General features: G+C 41.1%; 5 protein-coding genes across 8 annotated transcripts in view; 4 read left to right on the forward strand and 1 right to left on the reverse strand.

Moving 5' to 3' along the window:
* LOC109972352 (mucin-2) overlaps window positions 1–1,904 on the reverse strand; it is a 61,209-nt gene extending 59,305 nt beyond the window's left edge. For both annotated transcript variants that reach the window (XM_020621140.1, XM_020621134.1), the window contains exon 1: window positions 1,857–1,904. The gene's annotated coding sequence lies outside the window, so the exon portion shown is untranslated. The remainder of the gene's footprint in view (window positions 1–1,856) is intronic.
* thbs4b (thrombospondin 4b) overlaps window positions 1–8,303 on the forward strand; it is a 15,050-nt gene extending 6,747 nt beyond the window's left edge. The window contains 15 exon segments of the mRNA XM_020621143.1: window positions 1,437–1,514; window positions 1,627–1,779; window positions 1,898–2,002; window positions 2,090–2,197; window positions 2,796–2,955; window positions 3,781–3,899; window positions 4,036–4,088; window positions 4,209–4,402; window positions 5,293–5,335; window positions 5,337–5,397; window positions 5,909–5,957; window positions 6,041–6,237; window positions 6,359–6,531; window positions 6,671–6,810; window positions 7,437–8,303. Of these exon segments, the coding sequence (XP_020476799.1) occupies window positions 1,437–1,514; window positions 1,627–1,779; window positions 1,898–2,002; window positions 2,090–2,197; window positions 2,796–2,955; window positions 3,781–3,899; window positions 4,036–4,088; window positions 4,209–4,402; window positions 5,293–5,335; window positions 5,337–5,397; window positions 5,909–5,957; window positions 6,041–6,237; window positions 6,359–6,531; window positions 6,671–6,810; window positions 7,437–7,495 (1,692 nt within the window). The 3' untranslated portion in view covers window positions 7,496–8,303.
* A 2,208-nt stretch (window positions 8,304–10,511) lies between these two features.
* Window positions 10,512–12,553, forward strand: LOC109972311 (urea transporter 2-like). The gene is made up of 6 exons (XM_020621074.1): window positions 10,512–10,593; window positions 10,826–10,938; window positions 11,536–11,683; window positions 11,905–12,039; window positions 12,129–12,178; window positions 12,290–12,553. Exons 1-6 carry the CDS (start codon window positions 10,512–10,514, stop codon window positions 12,551–12,553), a joined length of 792 nt encoding a protein of 263 aa, XP_020476730.1.
* Window positions 12,554–17,894: 5,341 nt separating this feature from the next.
* Window positions 17,895–21,542, forward strand: LOC109972362 (dnaJ homolog subfamily B member 5). The gene is made up of 4 exons (XM_020621156.1): window positions 17,895–18,135; window positions 18,718–18,976; window positions 19,312–19,865; window positions 20,803–21,542. Exons 1-4 carry the CDS (start codon window positions 18,037–18,039, stop codon window positions 21,034–21,036), a joined length of 1,146 nt encoding a protein of 381 aa, XP_020476812.1. The 5' UTR covers window positions 17,895–18,036; the 3' UTR covers window positions 21,037–21,542.
* Window positions 21,543–21,919: 377 nt separating this feature from the next.
* On the forward strand, window positions 21,920–24,178 carry hwa (huluwa). 3 transcript variants are annotated; one of them, XM_020621158.1, is made up of 4 exons: window positions 21,920–22,104; window positions 22,233–22,824; window positions 23,198–23,387; window positions 23,752–24,178. In XM_020621158.1, the coding sequence occupies exons 2-4, from the start codon at window positions 22,240–22,242 to the stop codon at window positions 23,916–23,918; spliced, it is 942 nt and encodes a 313-aa protein (XP_020476814.1). In that variant the 5' UTR covers window positions 21,920–22,104; window positions 22,233–22,239; the 3' UTR covers window positions 23,919–24,178. The 3 variants fall into 3 exon arrangements, with proteins under 3 accessions (XP_020476814.1, XP_020476816.1, XP_020476815.1); XM_020621160.1 differs by having other exon boundaries at window positions 22,492–22,824; XM_020621159.1 differs by having other exon boundaries at window positions 21,922–22,104; window positions 22,378–22,824.
* The last annotated feature ends 1,633 nt before the right edge of the window (window positions 24,179–25,811 follow it).

The following is a 25,811-nucleotide window of genomic DNA, read 5'->3' on the forward strand; positions in this document are numbered from 1 at the left end:
TCGGGCCACTCTGCCCTAAAGCCCCGACTGGTGGAGGGCTGCAGTGATGGTTGACTTTCTACAACTTTCTCTCATCTCCTGACTGTATCTCTGGAGCTCAGCCACAGTCATTTTTGGGTTCTTCTGTACCTCTCTCACCGAGGCTCTTCTCCCCCGATAGCTCAGTTTGGCCTGACGGCCAGCTCTAGGAAGGGTTCTGGTTGTCCCAAACGTCTTCCATTAAAGGATTATGGAGGGCCCTGTGCTCTTAGGAACCTTAAGTGCAGCAGAATTTTTTTTTTGTAACCTTGGCCAGATCTGTGCCTTGCCACAATTCTGTCTCTGAGCTCTTCAGGCAGTTCCTTTGACCTCATGATTCTCATTTGCTCTGACATGCACTGTGAGCTGTAGGGTCTTATATAGACAGGTGTGTGGCTTTCCTAATCACATCCAATCAGTATAATCAAACACAGTTGGACTCAAATGAAGGTGTAGAACCATCTCAGGGATGATCAGAAGAAATGGACAGCACCTAAGTTAAATATATGAGTGTCACAGCAAAGGGTCTGAATACTTATGACCATGTGATATTTCAGGTTTTCTTTTTTAATAAATCTGCAAAAATGTCCAAAATTCTGTGTTTTTCTGTCAATATGGGGTGCTGTGTGTACATTAATGAGGAAAAAAATGAACTTAAATGATTTTAGCATATGGCTGCAATATAACAAAGAGGGAAAAATTTAAGGGGGTCTGAATACTTTCTGTACCCACTGTATACAGGAGGGTGTGGGGCCTTTTACATGTCTGTGCCCAGGGGCCCAATATGTCATAGTCCATCTATGGGTGAAAGGACAAGAAGATAGACAATAAGGGGGTAACAGTTTTATGTTTAAGACAGACTTAGAAATGAGTCACACTCTGGAAAAACACAGTAAGTGTTTTCATCCACCATTTTGAATTCACATTTTCAATTTGTGCAAAAACTAATAAATAAAAAGTAGAACTGTTTCACCAATATTCAGTTACTGGGATAGAAAGGTTGCTGTCAGTTTTCTGGATGTTTTTGTCAATTCTTTTTGGAAATGCAGGTGTGAGTCATTTTAAGTGAGATAATGGCCAAAAAGTAAACAATCTTTTGTTCACCCCCTTTTAAAAGTCGTTACAAAGTAGATTTGGGGGTTGTAATACATAGTTATATATTTATTATGTGCTAGGTAGTTTTAAAAAGCACTACAGTGTAACTTATTTCTAGGTCCCTCTTGAACACATATTTATAATACAGTATGTCCAAAATATAAAGCAAAGAGCTATGACAAGTTTAAACTCCACATCAGGGCTTTTGTTGGTGATTTGGCATCATTTGTCTGCATTTTATACAGCAAATATTGTAACAATGAAATGTGAAGACAAGCAACAGTTGGAAGGTAAACAAACATTTTATTTATTGTGCAATTCAGGTCTGTGATGACATTGACGAATGCAAAGGACCCAACAACGGCGGCTGCACTGCAAACTCAATCTGTCAAAACTCTGTGGTAAGATCACTTTAAAGTTATCTGGCCATCAGGGCAATTATTTAATTTGTGTGGCTTTCTAACTGTTGTCCAAAAAAAAACTTCATGAACAGCTGTCCTTATTCCTGCACAGGGCTCCTATCACTGTGGCCCTTGTAAGTCGGGTTTTACAGGAGATCAGGTGAAGGGCTGTAAGCCAACTGTCAGCTGTAGCAACAGCCTGACCAACCCCTGTGATATCAATGCCGAGTGCGTTTTAGAAAGAGATGGGTCAGTCTTATGCCAGGTGGGATTTCACACCACTCACATGCTCTTATATACTACCTGCACACAAACTATATACATAAGCACAGCTCCACTTACTTGCCGTTTGATTTTCTGAAGAGATTCATTTGTCTTGTTAGTGTGGAGTTGGCTGGGCTGGTAACGGGTACCTGTGTGGAAAAGATACCGATATTGATGGATACCCAGATGAGAAACTCAAATGCAAGGAGCCAAAGTGTAGAAAGGTAACCAAAGTCCATAGTCTGCAAATGCAACTTTTCTGTGGTAGGCCATCCCTTTTTTCATCCTTTTACTGTGACATCACTTCACAGGATAACTGTGTTTACATTCCTAACTCCGGTCAAGAGGATGCAGACAGAGATGGTATAGGAGATGTCTGTGATGAAGATGCAGATGGTGATGGTATTCCAAATGAGCAGGTTAGTGGAAATGTTTAAAAAAAAAAAAAAACCTTGCAAAGACACATGGGCTCCAACTAATTATTATTTTTTTGATTAACTGATTAATCGTTTAATCTATAAAAGGTCAGACAACAAAAGAAAATGCACAGCACAGCCCTAGGAAATGTCTTCAAATCGCTTGTATTGTCTGATAACCAGCACCCAAAGACATTCAATGTACAGTCATACTGTGAAAGATAATAAGAAAAGCAGCAGATCATTACTGGAACACGGGAGCATTAGGCAACTTAGCCTGACTTAAAGGAACAGTTCAAATTCTTATGCTAAGCTAAGCTAAGTGGTTGCTGCTTGTTGCATACAAATGTCAGAATGGTGTCAATCTCCCTATCTAATTCTCAGCAGAATTTTGAAAGATGACTTAAAACAACTAATCAATCATCAAAACTGTTTTTGGTTGATCAACTAATGGATTAACCAACTAACTGTTTCAGCTCTGAGGCACATATACAATCAAAATTGTTTTTTTCCCAACAGGACACTATTTGCATCAATAACCAAAGCACACTGACATAGACACACATGCTGTGAGTGAGACCTTTGTGTGTCTCTGTCTCAGGACAACTGCTGGTTAAAGTCCAACGCGGACCAGAGGAACAGTGATAAGGACAGCCATGGCGATGCCTGTGACAACTGTCGCATGGTGGAGAACCCCGACCAGAGGGACACTGACGGCGACGGGAGAGGAGATGCTTGTGATGATGACATTGATGGAGATGGTATGGAGAGGAATTACATCACTAACACTGACATTCACAGTTTTATAATCACCATCACTGAAGACATTCGCTGTTATGATTTATGACTATGGTCCATGCTTGAACTGAGAACCACACTAATGCAGAGAGTAAGTTACACATCTCTCTAAATCACGCTGTAGAAATGTATCACTGTGTAGTAGCGTGGATACTTTTATAAGACAGTTGAGCCATGAGAAACAGCACCGGAAAAAAAAAAAAAAAGAGAAGCCAACAGCAGTCTGACCCCAGAGCGAACACCCACGTTGATCATTCACCAATCTGATTACACTTCAAAAACAGGCCATAAGATAGTTTTTCCTCTACGGCTGCTGCTTGACCTTTATGCATCTGTGCTGCTCTGTCTCCCTGTGATGAATAAAAAACAGGTTCTGCAGGCAAACTGGTGTTCACCTACATAGAAAATGCAACAGTGCAACCTAGTGGTCACATTACAAATTACATGCTGTAAAATTCTTCAACTGATCCCACAGTAGTATGGATATAATGTCTCAGTTTTTATGCATTGGTTCATCATATATAAATTCACTCACTGACTTATCAATATAAAATTCTCAATTACGTTAATAAAATGTATTTAGTGTGAAAGTCAGAATTTCCTGCCTATTTTACTGTAATACATCACCCTGATTTATTAGGAAGTTAAAACTTACAATTCCCACAACTGACAAGCTGAAACTGCAGAACTTTTGGTGGTAAAATTATACACAACAATAATCTTCCCTGCTGTAAAAGGAGATAGAAGTGGATTGACTGCTAAATGACAAGAACCATCTCCAATCTCAGGCTTGAAGAATGTACTGGACAACTGCCCACAAATCCAGAACAGAGATCAGAAGGACCGGGATGGAGATGGTGTGGGAGACGCTTGTGACAGCTGCCCCAACATCCCCAACCCCAACCAGGTCAGTCAGAGCCAGCCAACCAGATGTACAGGCAGCCAGCCTGCCAGCCAAACAGACAGACATACAGATAAATAGAGAGACAGACAGACAGATGTGGAAAGACGGTGTTTTAGTGAGCTCTCTGTTCTTCTTTCAGTCTGATGTTGATCACGACCTGGTTGGAGACCCCTGTGACACAAACCAAGACAGGTAATAATACTGTCACAGTCTCTAGGTTGCTAACAGGCAGAGCTGATTTTTTTCCACTACTACTAATTGCCTGCTACTATCTTTTATTTACGTCATGTGACTGTGCCACTTCCCCTGTAGCGATGGTGACGGTCACCAAGATACCAAGGACAATTGCCCATTCGTAATCAATAGCTCCCAGCTGGACACTGACAAAGATGGACTGGGTGACGAGTGTGACGATGACGACGACAATGATGGGATCCCGGACGTTAAACCACCCGGACCGGACAACTGCCGGCTGGCACCAAACCCTGACCAGACTGATGACAACAGTGAGTCCTAAATACGTAGCGTGCTCATACAGCTGAACTGAAAACATTTTACAGTAATGTTCAGATATTATTGTTGACAACTTTGGTTGAAAACCAGCCTGGTGCTCAGAGATAAATGTTCATAATTTCATCTCAGTGGCCATATTCTCTCTAAACTGCAGTTACACGCAGTTGTGAGTCCCGGTTTCACACCCACACAGATGAAGGAAAGCAAACCGGATTAAGTGGCAATTGTGTTGGGTAAAGCACAATTTTTTGTGCCTGCAACCCATCTGGCAATTTTGTGACTCATTGTGACATAACTTGTGTGAAAATGGGCTGTGAATTCAGTGGGAGGGGTGTGTCATTTAAAACTGAATGGCAGGGCAGGAAGTTCAAGATGCCCATATAGTTGGTATACAATGAATGTTGCAGTCTTAAAGGTCTGAATGTCCTCAGTACAGAGAAAAAGCTCACTGATGTACTTCCTTCCATTTAATAATCCACACCACCAGCCAGATTCAAAACATTTCAAACACAGCAGAATGACATAACACCATGTTGTGTTAGAGACTACTTTTTTTTTTTAACAATAAAAACTGCCACATGGCTATTGTAATTATGAAAACACACTCGCAGTGGGGTGCAGACTAGAATAAACCTTAGTACAAGTCCATTAAAATCAAAGAAACAGCCTTGTTCTGTTTGCTGAAATGTGAATATTGCTTTAAGGAAAGACATCATCTGGCCTTCAGCAAGATATTTGGTATGTTTTATATTCAGGCCTTGCAGCTCTGCAGCTTCTGAACAAGGAAGGACAAGTTCAATCTAAAATCTCACTGTGACAGGATGGAAAACACACTGATAGGAACTGATCACTCACACTTACTATCCCCTCTGCTGTCCCTTAGATGATGGGATTGGAGATATATGCGAGAATGACTTTGACCAGGACAATGGTGCTAGACCCAGAGGGTGATGCTCAGATTGACCCCAACTGGATTGTCTTAAACCAGGTGAGATTACCGAGTGCTGAAGCTTTCTTCTTTATGTACAGTCACTATGTTAAAGCAGCTACAATTAATATCTTCTTTTAATGATTTATCAAATGGTGTCTATAGTAAGAGATGTTGCTCATAGTGATGCACATACAGAGAATTATCAGCTGCTCTTCTTGGCCTTGTGGAGCTTTATTGAAAGTTTTCACTCTTAACTTTTTTAGTTCACTTTCACTTTGTTTTCAGTAAAAAAAAAAAAAAAACAGCTTTAAAAACCCACTACACGCTGCCTGCTCAGCACCAACCGGCGAACAGACATGTTACTGACTAGCTGGTGAACACAGTGAGTGTTTAGCAGTTCAAGAGACAGATATTTTCCTGGTAGAAAACAAACAGAGCTGAACAAGCGACAGAGTGAATGCTGGTCTTAAATTTGCTACCACAGGTGGCCAGAAGCATGAGATACAATAAATAAGAGTTTAGCAAGTGCAAAATTAATCAATAACAACTCTCTGTCCCTCTCACATAGGGAATGGAAATTGTTCAGACCATGAATAGTGACCCAGGACTTGCTGTTGGTAAGTTTTATTTCTTCTCTAAGTATCGAGATACAAAATGTTCTTTAAAAAAAAAACCCAACTAATTACACGTTCTGTTTCAGGTTACACTGCTTTCAGTGGAGTAGACTTTGAGGGGACATTTCACGTGAATACAGTGACTGATGATGACTATGCTGGCTTCATCTTTGGCTATCAAGACTCATCTTCCTTCTACGTGGTGATGTGGAAGCAGACTGAACAGACCTACTGGCAGGCGACGCCCTTCAGAGCTGTGGCTGAGCCTGGCATCCAGCTTAAGGTAAAAGTAGAAGTCATGCCAACAGCCAATTCACACTCATCCTCTTTTTATCCCTTGACATAATTTCCTCATTTCTGTCTTTCTCTTGTCCCCCCCCTCACTACTCTGTGTCTTTTGTCAGGCTGTGAAGTCTAGAACAGGCCCTGGAGAGCACTTGAGGAACTCGCTGTGGCACACAGGAGACACCGACGACCAGGTCCGTCTGCTGTGGAAGGACCCAAGAAACGTAGGCTGGAAGGACAAGGTGTCCTACCGCTGGTACCTGCAGCACCGCCCACAGCTTGGATATATCAGGTATAACAAAACATGTTTTAGATATTTGTCTGGCAGCACCACTAATGCTCAGATTATCTTACTACTGTAGATGAAGTTTAATCTGCCCACAATGCTGAGAGTAGAACACACGTAACATCCCCCCTGGTGTTTCGTTTAGGGCACGGTTTTATGAAGGAACTGAGTTGGTTGCAGACTCTGGTGTGACTATTGACACGACTATGAGAGGAGGACGTCTCGGTGTGTTCTGTTTCTCTCAAGAAAACATCATCTGGTCAGATCTGAGATACCGCTGCAATGGTAAGGAAGCACGTCATCAAATCCGCCCATTATATATGATTCTGTGGTTCTTACTGTGTTAATGTGTGGGTTCTTAAAGTCAAGGCAGTTTGTCTTAGCAGCATCTTTGGGGATAGCAGGGTTGGTCGGTCCACCACTTTGTTTCAGAATATTATTTCAACAAGATGGAGTGCCCTTCTTCTCAGAATGTATTGCTTTTCACATAGCAACAGCATCCTGCCAGACTTTACAACCAAATACCTTCAAAACTAATAACATCAGTCACAGCTGTACATAGAGTTTAGTACTAATTAGCATACGTTAGCATGTTAAAACATGGTAAACTAAAATGATAATCATACTAAACTTTATAAACATCAGTATATTAGCCTTGCTGTTCTAGCTTTTAGCTCAAAGCACCACAAGTGCAGTTTCACACTTTATGGCTGTACTGTAGATTCAGCAGGCTTGTCAATACATAGGCTAATACATCTTCCTTAATGACCTCTGGGACTTGTGTCTGGAAATGACATTATTATTATTATTATTATTTGTTGTGGCATAAATAAGACTACAGAGGTGAGTAGATTTAGTTTGGCCTCAGAATCTGAGCTTGTCTCACGATGCCTAATTTCCTTCCTCCACAGACACCATCCCTGATGATTTCCAGGAGTTTAGCACTCAGCACGGCACTGACTTCCTCTAAAGTCAAGGCAAAAATATGGCAGCAGATCTCCAAAGAATTCTGTGTGTGTGTGTGTGTGTGTGTGTGAGAGAGAGAATGTGGGTGTCTGTCTGTAGCTGTGTATTGAAGCCCACAGGTTCTGTGCTTATGTGATCACCGTTGTTGTACTATTTGTGCATATTATCATGTCTGATTGCTTTTTTCCAGTTGTGTTTAACCATTTTTACAAACTGCAGCTGAGATTGTTATGCTAAATAAGTTATAATGAATTTTACTAAACATGATGCAGCGTAACATGACACAAGAACAAAAGAAACAAGGAAATGTGACATAAGAAAACAAAACAACACATAACATGTTTGTATTCATGGACGTTTGCCTTACAGTGAACACTACATAAAGTTTTAGCACAAGAGGCCCCCAGTTTTCCACATATTTGCTTTTTTCTTTTTTAGATGTTTTTTGCATAATAAATTTGACATGTTCAAAATAAAGGGAAAATCCTTATAAAAAAACAATATTTTACTTGTACAACAAACTTGTATTACAAAGAATACTTTATGTCTAGTATTATCAAAACAAGATCAGCAAAATCAGCTTTAGATCAGCCTCAGTAGGGGTTGTATTGTGTCAGCCATGTATAATGTTTACCTATCAGCATGATATTTTGCCTCCTTTTGAAGAGACAATTAACAGACCAGGTTTTGTATGACTCATTTCATATTCTGCCTTGTCTCACCTACCACTAAAAGCTCAGTGTAACATTTTCTCCTTCCATCATTTGGTCCATAACATCTTTGATTTCTATGTAGTCATGAACCGGGTCAAAATAAAGGGCTTTAAAATATATTGAACTATATGAAAATGTTGGCTGATTGAAATGGTGATATTATCTGAGTTCATTTACCAAAGGACACACAGACATGCATGTCCCCCAACAAACCACTCAAATGCATAAAAATGACCAGTCACAACAATCCCATACTTCCTTGTGTACTTGGCACATTCTCCTACGTGCTCAGAATGTGAAACTGGTGAAACTGTGGCAACAAAGTCTGGAGTTTTGCTTGAGCCAGAAATACTTCCTTAATAATGCATTCTTGTTCCTGATTAGCTGCTGAGGTGAAGTGAGAGACTTTGTTTTTTGCTCCAGGCAATGGCCCTCTTGAAGACAGAAGAGGATGAAGGTTTTTTTTTTAGACTTGAGGCTGCATAAAAACATGCAGTTTTCTTCATATATTTTAATGTATGCTTTCATTAACAGATCTGTAGTTTTTCTTCAACCCAAAAAGGTAGAAAAAATACCTTTAGTTTCAATAATATAAGAAGTAACCTCTAAATAAATAGACATGCAGTCTGACTTCATTTTGGTAAATGTGCTTGTACTAACTAGAAATTAAAAAATGTAATGGATAAATTCAATTATATTTCCCCACTCAGTATTACATGACTATATGCTGAGAATATTTGCAAATTAATAGATCAGAGGGAACAGAAATCAATAAATCAGTCACAGCAGAGTTTTCAACTAGTCAGTGTAGATTTTAATATATTTTTAATTTCTTCATAAACTTAAATTCCTCCAAATATTTCCTGGTCTTCACTATGTTTTCAGTCTGGAGGTAGAACCCTTTTAAGAAAGAATTTTTTCAGAGGATCACTGTTGAACCCAGTTTGGCTGTACTTTGCAAAACTCAGTCTGCATAAACACATACAATTAGATAAGGTGCTGCCACCACTCAACAAGTTATTTTCATCCTAACATGAATGAATAAGCATGAACCTGCACCTGGCTTTCACAATGTAATGTGCATGACCACATTTTATAAACACAGCATCGATCTGCAGGGTTTCAGGGAAAAAGCAACTCCCAAAAAAAGAACAAAGGACATAACTCAAAAACAACACAATGATCAAGAAATCGAGATCTGTAAAACCACAACAATATGGTTTGAAGATAACATTATCATAGCCTGAACTAGATCTAAGTTTATAAAAGAAGTTATTATTTCATATCTGATTACTTAGCCTTATCTGAAAAGTTACTGCAGAGTTGTGTTCAGCAGTTTCCACATTTGTCAACTCTTAGGAAGTACTGTAGTGTAGAAGAAACGAGGCTACCAGCAGAGCTGAATGATCAAGAGGTTCCCTGCTCTCTGAACTACATAAACACACCCAGGATTTCATGCAGAGAACTGAGAACACAGATGGTGACAGTAACAGTGGGAAACTCTTCTAGAAATCTACTTTGATTACTTCTTCAAAAAAACAAATATAAAAGTAAAAAGATAAGAAAACTGTGTGGCAAGCTGGCAGTGAGGCTGACACTTAGAAGTTCATGCCTGTCTGTTAGAACTGTTTCCACCTCATTTCTACACAGATTTTGTTTGCGTGCAGGGAGGCATCACATTGTCTAATTTGTAAGTAGCAGGGGAAGGGTGGATGACAACATCAGGGTTGAAATCATAGCTGTCACAGAAACACATTCACTGAACAATCAAAGGTGTGAATAATATCACAACAGTGGTAGAATGAGACTAAGGAGTCTACAGCCAGGCCAGCAGCTCTGTGAGGCTGTACACAGAGGAGCCACTCATTCCACTGAGGCTAAGCTACAGTATATTAGCCTGTCTCCATGTGTCTCTAACCTATCTCACACAAGGGGTGGCCAGGTGATATCTGTCAACAACCCGATCAGTGGGCTCTTAATCACAGCCAGCCTCTTCCTGCAGAAGCCTTGCTGGGCTGTGAATGGTCTGCTAGGTACCCTTTTCTCAACTGTATCTGCAATCTTGCTGAGACAAAACAGGTCAGAAAGTGTCTCCTTGTCCTTCATTGATGTGACATTTAAAAAAGATAAATAAATAAAAACATGTTGGTCCTACAGTGAAGCCATTATCCCTGTTCCCCGCACTTATATTCCCTGTGGCTGCATTTTCTTTAGCTTTCACACTGTGATATTATCACAGTTTGCTCCTCATTTACTGTGTTTTGCATTCACATCAGCTACATGTGTCACAGTCACCTCAGGGAGGCTATGTCAGCGGGTTTATATGGCTACAATGGAACTTTGGTTGGCATACTGATGTCGGCTTTTACGGCCGAGTATGTTCATGTCCGTGTTGTGGTGAGTGTTTTTTAAAAAGTAATCTAATTCACTTGATTGCACACATACAATAAGCAGGAAAGACAAACAAAGACAACAGCATTGTGTGAGAGTCAGGAATCACAATTAGGCAATATCTCAGTCAACAAGTTGCACTGCAGTTCATGCAAGTAAACTTCCAGTAAACAGCATGGGGCAGGTTTTCTCTTCTGCCCAATCAAGAACCCATTTCCTTCTGTTCCCAGCTTTGTCTTCAGTTGCCAATAAATGGGACCTCCAAATATTCACCCTTCCCTTTAATATTTTGGTGTGTCTACACATTGCAGCTACAGGAGCCAATCACCCCTACTTTCCAGAGGTATAGTGCAGCCCTGCACACACGCTGTCATAGGCTCCTGGGCTTGGTCTGTCCACCGACCATTCTCCACCATCACCACAAGCAGCTGACTTACCACTTCACAGAAACTGCTACTACAAAGTGAATGTTTTGCACATGAATTCACCTCATTTTTACTTCATCACATCTTTCAAATAACACTAATATATTTCTCCAACAGCCCGGCACAGCAGCAAACACCATCGGAACAACAGACCACACCAGAGCTACTGTAAACTGTATATACACTATTTACAGCCCAGCCGTACACCTAATTAATCACACTTAACCCATTGCCATAGATATATACACATATGGCTTCAGAAAAAGTCCATTCATTCAACAATGTGTACACATATGGTGCTTAAAATGAAAGTTAATACAACTTGTTCTACAATTTCAGGTGGATATCCAGCCAAATAACCATCTGCACCCTCTGAATGACTCAGTGCCTCTTGGGTAAAATGATATTGGTCCACTTGTACTTTGAAAATGGTTATTTGCACATACGTGATCTTAATTAATAAAATGTGCTATGACTGTTTAAAATGTAAGTAAATGGATGCGCTCCATTTGCAGCTATTCTTGTCAGTGCCAGTCGGTGTTGGCCAGGTGTATGGCTGCGACAGTCCTTGGACAGGAGGTCTCATCCTTCTGGCCCTGCTGCTCTCCTCACCAACTATCTGTTTTCAAACCATGCTGGGCTCAGCTTCTGGCATGTTGTCTGGTAAAAATACACATTTGCAGAGAAATATGCATAATGTCGGCTGAGGCTACAGCAGGAGCTTTGCCTCTTCAAAGGGCAACATGGCATTATGATGAATGAACCATAGCATGTCTTCTCACAGCCTGTGCGTCTTGACTCGGTTTGTAAATATGTGCATTTGTTTGCTATTTAATAATACATTTCACAGTGCAAATTGTGCTGTCCTATGACATGTGGTGCAGGACTTGCTCTGGGAGCTCCTCATAGGGACATCAACTCAGGGCCTTGGGGATATAGCAGTGCTCTAGACTGCATTGCTGTTGGAGGTGTCTTCTATGTCATATCATGGCAAACCCATCTGCTGGTTCCAATATGTGGTAAGATCAACAAACACTATGATCACTATGTTCTGCATGCTACACAGAAAATGTTTTAAATTAAAACATGACATTATGTTTCTTTCCAGCTCTTTTCTGTGCATACATGACTTCAGCAATCGCAAACTTGATGTCTATGGTAAGTTAGAATACTTCCCTCCCCAGTCAAACTCTATAAATGTCATCTGAACACCCAGATGTTTGTGACATAACGCGTCATGCTCTGCTCTCCTATGACATCCCCTTTCAGCTTGCATTACCAGCGTGCTCATGGCCTTTCTGCCTGTCAACTCTCATCTTCCTCTTCATTTCCTCTGAGATCCAAGCCATCTGCAGACAGCTTCTGTCTGTGGCATCCTACCCCAAGGAAAATCGGCACTACCAGAAACACATAAACTTCCCAGAGAAAGCTCAGCACAGGCAGCAGAGCAGCAGCCAAGAAGGGGCCCCGCTGATGGAGAATGGAGGGCCAAATGTCCAGCTGGAAGAGAGGAGCTGCAGTGAACCTGTATGAGGAGATGCTCCTTTTATCCTATCAGAATGCAACTGTAAAGGTGTGGTGATATATAGTGTTTCCTCTCTTCCATAACCATATTTTTATATAAAATAGCCTCCACTGTAATGCCTACTTCACACAGCAGAGGGCAGCATTTTCCAAGGAAAGATAGAATCAGTGTGCAGGTAAATCTAACTGAGGGAAGGTGCAGAGCAGAATTCAATGAAAGAGCACAATTTTCTAGCTTTCTTAGCAATAATATGTATCTTATCGAAATTGTATCTTTGTAAGTGAAGCCAGTGTTGTGCTGTTATTTATTTAAGGTAGCTACAAAGCAAAAATTAAGGGCTAAAAGATAAAACCATCTTTCTTCCCTCAACAGCACGATTTTTTTAGTTGCTTAGAGATGATTTAAAATGCAGCAGAGCTTGTTATCAGTGCAGACAGTGAGCTGTAGGGGTGATTTCATAAATCGCTCCACCAGCAAAAATACCCTGTTCTCAGCCAGAGATTATCCATCACTGCCCTCTGGACTCCAGTCTGTCCTACTGTTTTCTCTTATTGGTTCTTTTTACCTCTCTTTTGCTTTCTTGCTTTGCTTCTCCCACAGTTTTACATGTTTTTTTAAACCCTTCTGACTTATCTGCTACTTTTTCCCGTCACCTTTCCTCCCACTCTCCCTTGTGATGTTATCAGTCTCCTTTATCTTTTGATGACAATCTTTCTCCTTTTCCCTCAAGTAAGTAGATTTTATTCTTAGTGAAAAGAAGCTATCAGTTGATCAGCTGTCTGGGTCTGCATTTATATTCATGAGTTTATCTTTATGTGTCTTCACTGCCAACTGCATGTCCATGCATCTGGTGCAACCGGGACGCATGGCTTCAGTTTATCCAGTAAGACACATAAAAACCAGACATGCGTGGGAGCTGCGGTACATCGGGGGAGAAGGTGTGAGACGAGGGTAGGGGGAGAAGTGGAAAATGACATTTTCTTATCTGGTGATAAAATATGACTTGTTATGACTAATTTTTTTTAAATGCCCAATGTGTGTTTGTCCTCACTGCTGTTCATTTGAATATAATAGCTACTCAGATCAGTTTCCCATGTGCTATTCTAAAGCATTACAGAAGAAAACTTTCCTCAACGCTGCCAGTAATATTTCCTCCAATTTACTGGTGCCTGTAGGTGATAATGACCTCAGCCTATTTTCTGTGGCTTTTTACACAATGTTGATTGTGTAAAACCTCTGAAGGTCAGGACAAATGCTGGCAATGGGACTGTGTGAGACGAGGTTGGTGGCACGCCCCCTCTGCTAGTGCTGTGTGCTCACAGTGTGTGATTCACCTTCTCAAGTCCCCTGCAGGCAGTACCTACTGGTCCCACAAAACATAATGGGAGAGTGAGACTGGGCCGAATGTGTGAAGGATGAAACCTTACCACACACCTACATGCATGCAGACACATTCTGCTATTAAAACCCTGCATAAAGGTGTCACAGCATTAATCTGTGTTCTACTGGCCAAACACACATGACTACAGTATAGTTTGTTGCTTACTGTTCTAGGTGCATCATTAGGTTGTCAGTGATACACTGCAGTTTCTCCCTCGTCATATCATCAGCATCGTAACCCCTAAGCCAAAGGAGTAGTGTGTAGCCTAAGCTATGTTAGCCTGTAGCCCTGTGTCTCCACTACTCCGTACAGTGGGTATTCAGCTGGATGATTTCAGCAAAACCCATTAAATCCATCTACATCCAGGCCAACAAAATATATGAATAAATAATGGACTTAGTATTGCTTCACTAGAAGAGCGTTGAGCCTTGAAACTGTGCAGAAAAAGATCAAATCTAAAGATTATCTAGGTATTCTAGAGAGAAACATACTGCCCAGCGTCTCAGTCACAGGTCAATAGGATAATGACGCAGAACACAGATAGAAAAGCACCCAACAATGGATGAGAAGAAAACATTGAACTGTTTTGATGTGGCATGCTATAAACCCTGATCTTAATCCAACTGAACATCAGTGGAAAGAGCTGAACCTCAGAAGGAGCCTGTCAAGCCTGAGAGAACTGGAGCAGTTTGTTAAAGATGGGGCCAAGCTACCAGTTCAGAACATTCAAGTGTCATAAAAAGCACCTGACCGCAGCCTCAGAAGAGCGCACTATAAAATATTAGGATAAGGCCTGTGCCATTTTCATTTGTTGTATTACTTAAAATATGTTAGATTAAAAATCTAAATTAACAGGTCTGTTCGAAATGATGATGTATTTCAAAGAAAACTGATTTTTCTTTTCTACGTGAAAGTGGAGAATTTTAGTATTTAAAAAAAAAAAAGTATTTTAGTGGCATGTTTCATTTTTTAAGACACAAAATGAAGCATATTTGATTACACAAAGAGAATAACAAAGAGAATACACATGTAAATTTGTACCCTTTAGTTAAAAACTAGGGCAGAGACAAAAGTACACATAATAGCTACTAAATATGTGAGAACAGCAAAGAACACCATGAGAACACTGGGCTGTATGTAAGCTGTCCGCCTTCTGGCTGCCTAACAATAACAGTGTCAGTGCAGCTTGGTACTTAATTAGCATTATTTTCTCGAAGACTGACAGGCTACTGTGTATGTGTTTCTATGAGAGAGAGAGAGAGAGAGTGTGATTGTGTGAAAAACAGGCCAGAGACACAGTCAGACTGTTCCCGTAGGCAGGAAGAATGAACACTGTGAAAGAGGCTGGTCTGATTCACTCTATCCTGCTCAGTCTGTGAATAGCATGTAAGAAGTGCTATCTGGTCATATCAGTCCTGGCTCACCATGTTCCGACCAAATTTGTCTGCCGTTTCCTGTAAGACGAAAGGAGAATCCCCAGGAAACTCCAGCCCTCATTGGATGTATGAAGCATCACAGCATAGGAAGCGCTGCCATGTATGTACGCTCCCTGTGACACTGATTTCCATATCCATGGCTGCACAGTCAGCTCGGTGTCGTAATCTTCTAGTATGTGTAGTATGATCTCTAAATAGACACCGTGACTCCTTTTCAATGAGAGTAAAAATGACAAACAGATGACTTCATGCCTTTCATCAAAAGAGTGGCCTCACATAATCCACAAGATCATGTGGGTCTGTAACATACTTATCTTCTCTATGACTAGTAATACAAATGTATACCTTGGGTCTAAAACAAAAAGCTGTGTATGTTTTCTACACTACACTGCAGCTAATGGACCTATAGTTTTGAGGGACAATAAACAGGGACCTTTATAGTTAGAAACTGAATGTTATCTATTTGAAGAGTGCTTCTAAACTATGATATAATACATGTCCAACACAATGCAATTGTTCTACTAATGGATGTAAAAAAAAAAACTGCTAAAAAAACTGTTTCTTTGTTAGTTATTGGTTCAGCTATTGCTTTGCCAATAGAGGAACTGCTAATTCTACCTCTAATGTGCAATTTTGGACAATATAAAATAACTCACCCCCATTATCATATTAAACTTGAAAATGGGGGTGAGTTATCTGGGTAACACTAACCGTGGGTCTTGCTTCCTAAAGGTCAAATATAAAAGATTCAAGCCCACTCTCCTGCCCCAAAATGTTCAAACTCTAAATATCTTCATGATTATTTCTGGCAAGGCAGTCAGTCAGTCAGTCAACACCTCAGCTTTGGAGGTGTTATGTTGAATTTTCACATGAGGAAGATGTGACACTTATGGTACCAAAGAACACAAGGTTTTTTTAACACATTCAGTTACATAACTTGAAGCTGATCTTTGCTTCCACAGCTGTCGGCTGTTAAGTGTCTCATTTGCACCGGTTTGCATTGTGTTGCACTTTACACAGTTGCTAGACAGAACTACGTGGGTGGATACGTTTACATGAACACTTGTATGAGTTAATGGATACAACGGTCATTCAGTGAATGTAGCTTCTGTAAAGCTTATTGACTTTTTCCCATTCGGGTTATTTCCAGCTACAGGAATCAAACTAGACACATTGTAGACCAATGTTTTTTTTTTAAGGCTCTGATTGTAGTGCTTTTGTTTTGGATCATGGTAAATTATAATAAACTTTAAGACATTTTCTTTTCTTCAGCCCTTTTCTTCTACCACACTACTTTTAAAAGTGAGATATTGCACATTTGACTCTACTACATTTATAGACATACTGGTTACTTTTCAGATTAAGATGTGACTTAAAAACATATAATAAGCTTTTAAAATAAAAGCCATCTTTAAAGATAAAAGCAGTGTTTCCAAAACATTTTGGCTTTTGGCCCCTTACAGAAATGCACATTTTATATAAGATTTATTAGCAGGGGAAGTGTTGTGTTTCCTTTAAACTTCACAGATGGTTTCATCATTATCCAGACTAAGATCAGAGGAAGGTTTTTAAAAATTGTAGCAGAACTTGTCATTTGCTCTTCTCCCATCAATCATCTCACACCACCTTAAATGAATCTAGTGACTCTGGAAGGAGCTTAGTCACTAGGCTGGGAGCCACAGGACTAAAGTACCTAACTATACATATATACTGCACATGAATTCAAACTAGCTCCACCCTGAACTGCTCCTAAAGTAAAATGCTGCATCTGATGCACCAGTACTAACAATCTAATAATGTCCTGTGTAACAATATATCAGTCATCAGTAGACTTCCATTTGATACTTTCAGTCCATTTTGCTGAAAATAGCTCTATGCTTTTATATAAGTAGGCTTTTGAACAGGGGGTTTTTATTAGTAACGAGTATTTATACTTTAATGTATTGGTGCTGAGTACTTCTTCCACCACTTCGGGTGCTACACTTCACTGACATGCATTAGACTGTATAGGCGTTCATTTTTATTGTGGCAACCCTATGTAAACACACTGATCATACAGGGTAATCTGAATGTTAATGTTGGCACACAGGTATCACCACAGAATTACAGGCTATTTATAGAATAGCAATTCTAAGAAACGGCAAAAGTTGCTGCACAAAACTGCAAAATATACATAAAATGTCAGTTGAGGGCAGGGGCTCCATCAGTGCCCAGCTGACTGTCTGGAGCCTGTCTGGGCAGGAGCAGTTTTTTTCTGCATGTCTGGATGTTCTGGTCTGTTCTTTCTGTGTGAAGAGGACTCTCTGTACCGTGTCGTGACTGTCTGCTCGGCTCTGCCTTCAAGAACACCGGAAACAAGTCTCGACATGGAGAAGGAGGCTGCAACATCCGCGTGATCATCGCCCGAGCGCCAATGGCTTCTCACCAGGCAAACTGAGGACACCGGCATCCCCTACCGTGCGTGTTGAAATGGGCGGGTCCGGGGAAGCTCGGTCACGCTGCGTGGGTGGGTGAGCGTATAGTAAAGGAGCTGCCGCGGCGGTATTTATAAGAGAGCGAGGAGAGCTCAGACAGCACGAAGAGTAGCCGGAGCTATTTCAGCACCAGCGCGACTGGACAGCGACACTTAGCCGCACAAATCCTACTTTGTAAATCCAGCTTTGTAACAGCCATCATGGTTCTCATCTGGACCCAGTTCGGTGTGAAGCACAAAAATGTCAAGTGCAAAGTGCGAGTTATGCACAGGGGTGACAGCTCGGGCTCATCATCAGCGGTAAGTACATTTCTGAAAGTTCTTTTCAAGCTTTTCTCCCTCTGTTAAATGGTCACTTACATGAATGACAGTGTGCTGTTAGAATAGGCTACTTCCGTTTCATAAAAGGAACAGGACTAGAAGTATAGTCGCTGATGTACCGGCATCTATTATCCCCGTCTTATTGGTGTGGGTTCATTCAAATGAAAGAGCCGCTGACTCCCGTTCAGCCAATCGCTGCAGAGAATCTTGGTTGTTGGGGAAAGTCTGTTGCCCCTCACACGACTTCCCCCTTCTCTCACGTTATGCTGTGTATCAGCCTATAAAATTCATGGATATAGCTGCACAACAGCACACAGATAAGGGTGTTTTCCCAGAGAGTGTCTTTGCTTGGAACCTCTTTCTGCATATTGATAGATATAATACAGCAGTTGAATGGAGGATGTCCAGTACATTGGTCATGGTAACCTGCAGTCTGAGGGCTGAATGCTTATTTTAGAGTTATTGAGCCTTATGCAGCATCTAACACTTGAAATTACTGTGTGCACCATTTCCAATAAGAGATTCTCAAATTTAATACATGACTGTGTCTTGTTCATACAGGAAAGCACCAGGTCTGAGCAGGACATGCCCAGCCTGTCCATCAAACCCGCAGGCAAAGATTTCTACAAAGTCCTGGGTGTCTCCCCCGAGTCCAATGAAGACGAGATTAAGAAGGCCTACAGAAAAATGGCTCTCAAGTTCCATCCAGACAAGAACAGCGATGCTGATGCAGAGGATAGGTTCAAAGAGATCGCAGAAGCCTATGAAATCCTGGCTGACCCAAAAAAGAAAAGCATATATGACCAGTTTGGAGAAGAAGGTGAGGATCAGGAAGAACTGACACTGTTGTGATTTCATTTAGAGAGTTAAACAGCTTAAAGAGTGACTGCCATCTGGTTAATTAATAGCACAGGCAGCAGCATTAACTATTCATGTCAAGATCAAGGCTAAATACTGATGTTCTTTGGGAAGATCATGACTAAAACTCTCACATCCCTATTTAAACCAGCTAAATGTGCAGCACAGACAGCTGTGGGGCTCATAAATTATTCAGGGGACAATGAAAGAGTTTTTATTAAAATTCCTAAATAGCAGCATCAACAGTGTAAGAATGAAGAACTCTAACCTAACTCTTTGTGATTTCTCTCTATTTAGGTCTTAAAAATGGAATGTCAGTGGCGGGTCAAAGCAACATTTTCCGCAGTAATTTCCACAGCGACCCCCACGCCACCTTCTCCTCCTCCTTCCAGGGATCCGACCACTTTGACATCTTCTTTGGCAGTGACACTGATGGCGAAGATGACCTCTTTAACCCCTTTAGACGATTCACCTTCAGTCACGTGGGCGGGTCCGCCGGCAACGAGAGCGGACTGCGAAAAGGCCAGCGGCGCCTGCAGGGTGAAGCGGTGGTGCATGACCTGCCAGTGACCCTAGATGAGGTGATGCATGGTTGCACAAAGCACGTGAAGATCACCCGCAGCCGCCTTAATCCCGATGGCCGCAGTGTGCGAGCCGAAGAAAAGGTCCTAAATGTGGTGGTAAAGAAAGGCTGGAAAGCAGGGACCAAGATCACCTTCCCCAGGGAGGGAGATGAGACGCCCAACAACATCCCTGCAGACATCACCTTCATTCTCACGGACATGGAGCACGCTCAGTACAAGAGAGATGGTCCCAACATCATCTATACAGCCAAGATCACCCTCAAAGAGGTGGGTGTGGTGAAATTACAATTTATCAGGGTTAAAGGTCTATCAGGGCTAACTAAGGGTTTGGCTCCCACAGAGGTCATGAGTCCAAATAAATGATGTATTCTGAAGCATATGGCTGGTCTCTAAGTAGAGATACTATGTAATTTTTCCCAGCCTCTTACACCTACTTGGAAAAAGGCTAAAATCCATCCACTGCTTCTTGCCCTTTATATAAGTGTTGAATGATGCATTCTCTGAAATGCCAAATAAAATCTGTTACTGTAAGGCATCAATAAGACATAAGGCAGAAGATAGGATCTGCAGGGAGGGTAATGTCTGACTGTAGTCAGAGAACAGAACATAACGTTCTTTAATGAGCACCTGAGCCCCCCTAGTTTACAATGGGCTGGCAGACCCCCACTAACAGAAGCCTGCCAACGCCTCAGCTACCTCATCAGCCCCTGCAGAGCAAGAGAGAAAGCAGGAGCTAAATTTAGCCTCAGCACTGACTTCCCCCACGAATCACACTTCACTCTCCCTCTCAGCTACTATGTGTGCTGCAGAGAGGCAGCTTTTCTGGCTCACTCTGTCTCTGGCTCTCACTTCTACCAGCCCACACATAGATTAGCAGGGTAGCAGTCACAGAGACTGGCATTTCAGTGAGCTCCTCCATCTTCAGTCACTAAAGTACTTAACTCCCACACATAGTCAGAAAATAGAGCAGCAACACTGGCTTGTTGCATAATAGAAAAAAATCATTATGCTCTTAGAAAGACAGACGCTCCATATTTAGCTGTTATACAACTTGACACATTTAAAAGGTCTGGCATTTAACTGACTCTTTTGTTGGATGTATGCTTCAATCAAGTCATAACAGGGTCATTCAGAAAGCATTATGAAACACTGTAATTATAACAGGTCTACAGGACTAATGTTTTATTCCTTTTTTTGTGTCCAGGCTCTCTGTGGCTGCACAGTTAATGTCCCAACACTTGACAACCGGATGATGCCTCTGCCTTGCAGTGATGTTATTAAACCTGGTGCTGTCCGGCGGCTGAGGGGCGAAGGTCTGCCCATGCCCAAGAGCCCGTCCCAGCGAGGTGACTTGGTGGTGGAGTTTCAGGTTCTCTTCCCTGACAGGATTCCACCACAGTCCCGAGAAATCATCAAGCACAGCCTGGCGCAGTGCTAGAATGCTTTGTTTAAACGACATGACTGACACAGCTTCACCATGTGTGTATGTTGTAACCAATTCACAAACACAGCCTTGCCTAAGGTGCTAATATCACAACCAATCACAACCTCCTATTGTGTTTGGAACAGCAAGCAGCGCTGAAGTGAGTTGTAGTTCGGGACTTTGTGAGGTCAGGACTTGTTAGGCATGATGCACAACAACAACAACTATGATGCCAGATGAGTAGTGAGTTCAGAATGGGGTCTTTGGTATCTGAGGGCGTCCACTGACTCTATAGCCTTTCTCGTGGTTGAAAAGATCATCTGTACTGTTATACTTATAGCAGGATATCAGTGTGCTATTCAAGTCTGTATAGACTTCCTTAAAACTGAATGGTAGAAACATCTGAAGAAAGAAAAGAACGACTTTATTATAGTTATATGGTACTCATATGACTGATCTTTTGCATTGATTTATTACAATAGCAACACATACTACTTGTGTACAAAGATCTACTTTGTGTACAAAATGCTAAAACATTGTCTCTAAGAGAGACTCAGCTGTCAAATGTTCTATTGAATTATTTGAAATGTTTGTATATATTCTGCAAAGAGCCAGCTGTTGATGTATTATTGGCCAATATGTTTGGAAACACGAAAATAAAGCATGAAAATAAAGAAAAACTCAGAATTTAACTGCTTTTCACTGTTCTGTGATACACCTATATTTTATAAAACAGTGTTACTTGCATAAAAGTCCTCCATAAGCTATAAAGCACTGCAGTCCATAAAATTACAATTCAGAAGAACTCCCGATCATAACTGCATGCAGTGACGCAGTAGCCTGGTCGCATACTGCCATCTAGCGGTGACTGCCTGCTATGGCAACGCGAGACATGCTGAAAATAATGGGACACACCTGTTGATCTGTAATTTAGGTGACTGCCAGCTGAGGGTGTCTTGCATTCGTCTCAGATCAAGCATTGGCTTTGAAAACATTGGCAGTATTAGTCTACAATGATTAATGCGAGGGTGATAAACGACGACACTCACATCTGGAGACGATATACGCTTAAGAAGCGCGTTGGTAAGTCGTTGGTAGATAAAAACTATTTTCGAAACAGAAGCAGTCCATGCTGATTGACGCATCAAACCACCTGTGCATTCAACGACGACGACCAGCGATTCTCTAAAATACGTCCTTTATGTTTTCAGGGATGAAATGTCGCAAAAAAGTCAGAACGCACCATCAAATGTGACTGAAGGGTACACTGTCACAAATTTGACTTTAGTCGTCCTTTTGCTCATACCTTGTGTGGTTCTCTTGCTTCTGCTGAACTGCTTTTTCCTGGGTTATAAGCTGCTGGTTCTGTCAAAGACCAGGCGCAAGCAAGAGAACACAGAGGAGATGCTTTTGCAGGCCGGCTTGCAGAGAACAAGAAGAGCATCCGATGTGGCCTTTCCCCCACTGCAGGACGGGAGAGCTTATATGTCTCTTTCGGAGCCTGCCCTGCCGCATCCCGTCACTTCTTCCAGGGCTTCATCAAGGGAGAGGGCAGGGGTGGAACACAGGATCCAGCTACAGAGGCCAGATGGTGCAACTGGCTCAGGGTCCCTGAAGGCGTCCAGCACTATCCGGGCCACTTCTTCGCAGACTGGTTTCACGTCCAGACTGGGCCTGCCCTCAGGGTCACGGACATACAGCGTCAGTAAAGCGGGCTGGTGTAGAAGTGCACCAGTCTTGCCACAGTCCAGTGATTCAGAGACTGAAATCAGACTGAACCTTGTTCCACCAAACACTCCCACGGTGAGTGGTCACTGACTACATAGAATCCTGATGATGCTTTAGGTCAGTGATGCGGGTTCAGGTAGGTTCAAATTTGTATTACTTTAACGATCCAAACTATTACATAGTCGAATTAACCCGCTGGGGCCCCACCGATTACCAGCCTACTCCTATGATCACTGTGCACAGGAGTTTCATGTGTAGTGGTATTAATGTTTTTCAACAAAAACTAACTAAATGTTTGCTGACGACCTATTATTCCTGATAAAATGAAGTAAACTAAATGAAATGTTACATTAACCGGAAAGAGAATAGCGAGCACGGTATCTCAACTTAGTATGGCATGTATATGAAAAACTGTCCTTTGATATCCCATCAATGCCTTTGTCTACAGCGGGAGACGGAATATATCCGTCGGAGCAGTACTTATGAGATGCTGACAGATGTGGACCCAGTTGTTGCAGGGCATATGTTTGACAAAGTGGACCAGGAGTGTGAATACATGAACCCGTCTTCTGAGACGTCCTTCCTGAACACATCAGCAGTGGGCCCTGGACTGGACAGTGACTTTGGTGCAAGTGCAGGTACGATTCCCCTCCAGCTGCACTGTGCTCACTTTGTCTTTCAGTAATAGTTCCCTGCTCCATCACACTGGCCAAAACAAGTAAACCTGGGGTACAGTATGATTTTAAAAGGTTATCACCTCTGCCATACATATCTTTGTCTTGCTGGGTGAAATGCTTTAATTTTGAGCAAAAAGAGGTGACAAAAGAGCATTGGACATCACTGCTATTTGGTTTCATGCTCATATACACAGACAAATTATCTGGCAGGGACCCGTTTTTCTGGTTGAATGGGGAAGTCATATAATCTACTGTTAATACGTCTCTTTTTCTTGATTGCTATATTTAAACATCTGAATCATTCTGAAATATGATTTCCCTTCAGGCGTCTCCCTGCGGATCCTCTCGACAGACAGTGATGGTCTGTCCAACGGTGTGTTGGCTTCGGCTTTAGAGTGGGATTATTATGACCCCTATTATGTCAAACAGAATAATATACCTAAACATCAACACCACAGACCTGCAGTGCACACAAAACAGTACTGGGTGTGATTTGTTCCAGCTGTCAGTATTAATGTTTTAATGTTATTTTATTAAAATTGTATTATGGATTGGAAAAATGTAATTAAGGTTGGTCTCACAAAAAAATCACTATATTTTACACTAGTTTGATATTTTTGAAGAATGCACTATGCCACCAAATTTGTTTTGATTGTAAAATATTTTCAGCACTTACACGTAAATTACTGCGAAGTGTTGACTGTGCACTTAAATTACTGCGAAGTGTTGACTGTGCACTTAAATTACTGTGAAATGTTAAATGTTGACTGTGCACTGTGCACTTAAATTACTGTGAAATGTTGACTGTGCAGCTTCACTTAAATGTCACATTCATAACTAAAGGGCTGTTTATAAACACAAAGATTTAAATTCATTGCTTATTGTTTGAAATGCTTTGATTCACTATGACCAATAAAGATAATTTAGAATTTAAGTGCTGCTCAGTTATTAATCTTTTCCATAAAATTGTCATGAACATATCAGCAGCAACCTAATGTTAAAGCTGACATTCAAGTTAAATGTAATAATATATTTCACCCCTTACAATGACCATGAACACCAAAAACTAAATTCTCAAATTTGGGTTAAAATCAGTTATCAAACTATTACATACGAGTCTGCAGACATCTTTCCAAAACTTCTGGGTGTGATCACGGTACCAAATTAAATGGCTCAAAGTTTCCAAGTGGCCACCACAGAAAGAACAGTTAGTCTTCAAAACATTTGCTTTAAAAAATATTTTGTTTGATAGCATCTGTGGATAATCCTATATGCCACATCTTTCACTTTATTTACCACAAAGTACTTCTGAGGCAGACACCATACTTTAGTCCAGTTAATGCCATGTATAGAACTACTCCAGTGACTGGTAGCACTAGGGTGAGAAGCAATTTCCTTTTAAAATAAAGAGCGAATTTTCCTATTGTTCTTTGCTGAAAAACACATTTTTCCATTTGAGCACTCAGCTGGATCAATAGAAGGAATGGTATTTGGACGGGGACAACCTCTGAATAACATTAGTATGCTAGAGGGAATAGCACCAAGCAACAGATTATACAGACTCGTACAGGTCTCTAGTTTTAAGTACTCTGTTTTTATTCCTATTTATCTCATTTCAATGAACATTCCTTTGTCTGCATTGTTTACTGTCTGTCTATACTGTTTATTTTGCATTGTTTTGTTGCTTGTTAATACTGCTTATTTTGTTATATTACACAGCCTTACGCTGGTTTACTGTTTACTTGCCCCTTGCATGGGGATATGCATATACACATTGAGAGCCGCTGTACCCGAGTCAAATTCCTCGTGCGTCTGATACACCTGGCCAATAAAGCTGATTCTGAACAGAAAAATCTCTGGGAGTAACTGGGATTTTATAATGACAAATATTCCTGATAAGTAAAAAAGCAATCCTTGGTCATTGAAAAGTTGACTTACAAGCACAATATTATTAAACCAATGTTCAAAAATATAGATGTGTTCTTATACAAACTGTATTGGTTATTCGAGATTATATATCCCTGTTACAATGGACTGCAGGAGAGACGAGAACAAAGCATCTGGCAGGTGCATATTTCATCCTTTTGAGTCGAGTACCACTGCAGCATCTTCTCCACTGGGTGTCAGCATGCATACAACACCACCAACTGTCCTTTGTGAGATGAAACCTAAACAACTTAACTGATTACACAACATTTATTTCAAAGAGGAAAGGCACACCACATCATCTGATTCATAATTGTTCCGCTCCACAATTATTCTGTTATAATCCCTCAGAGATTTTGCAATGCTCTGCAAGGAAGAAGAGACTTATTAGAAAACATATATTCATAAATTACAATGGGAAGAAAAAGCTCTTTAACTTACTTAATAGCTGCCAGCAGG

The sequence above is a fragment of the Monopterus albus genome, unplaced genomic scaffold (assembly GCF_001952655.1).
Source record: "Monopterus albus unplaced genomic scaffold, M_albus_1.0 scaffold253.1, whole genome shotgun sequence".
Lineage (NCBI taxonomy): Eukaryota > Metazoa > Chordata > Actinopteri > Synbranchiformes > Synbranchidae > Monopterus > Monopterus albus.

Bases quoted from the DNA above. Each gene is read 5' to 3' on its own strand.
- hwa (XM_020621158.1), top strand. From the start codon at position 22,240: ATGTCGCAAAAAAGTCAGAACGCACCATCAAATGTGACTGAAGGGTAC. The intron at 22,825-23,197 runs GTGAGTGGTCAC...CTTTGTCTACAG, and splicing joins TTCCACCAAACACTCCCACG to CGGGAGACGGAATATATCCG. The intron at 23,388-23,751 runs GTACGATTCCCC...ATTTCCCTTCAG, and splicing joins TGACTTTGGTGCAAGTGCAG to GCGTCTCCCTGCGGATCCTC.
- LOC109972311 (XM_020621074.1), top strand. From the start codon at position 10,512: ATGTCAGCGGGTTTATATGGCTACAATGGAACTTTGGTTGGCATACTG. The intron at 10,594-10,825 runs GTGTTGTGGTGA...TTCTGTTCCCAG, and splicing joins GGCCGAGTATGTTCATGTCC to CTTTGTCTTCAGTTGCCAAT. The intron at 11,684-11,904 runs GTAAAAATACAC...CATGTGGTGCAG, and splicing joins AGCTTCTGGCATGTTGTCTG to GACTTGCTCTGGGAGCTCCT.
- LOC109972362 (XM_020621156.1), top strand. From the start codon at position 18,037: ATGGTTCTCATCTGGACCCAGTTCGGTGTGAAGCACAAAAATGTCAAG. The intron at 18,136-18,717 runs GTAAGTACATTT...TTGTTCATACAG, and splicing joins GCTCGGGCTCATCATCAGCG to GAAAGCACCAGGTCTGAGCA. The intron at 19,866-20,802 runs GTGGGTGTGGTG...TTTTGTGTCCAG, and splicing joins CCAAGATCACCCTCAAAGAG to GCTCTCTGTGGCTGCACAGT.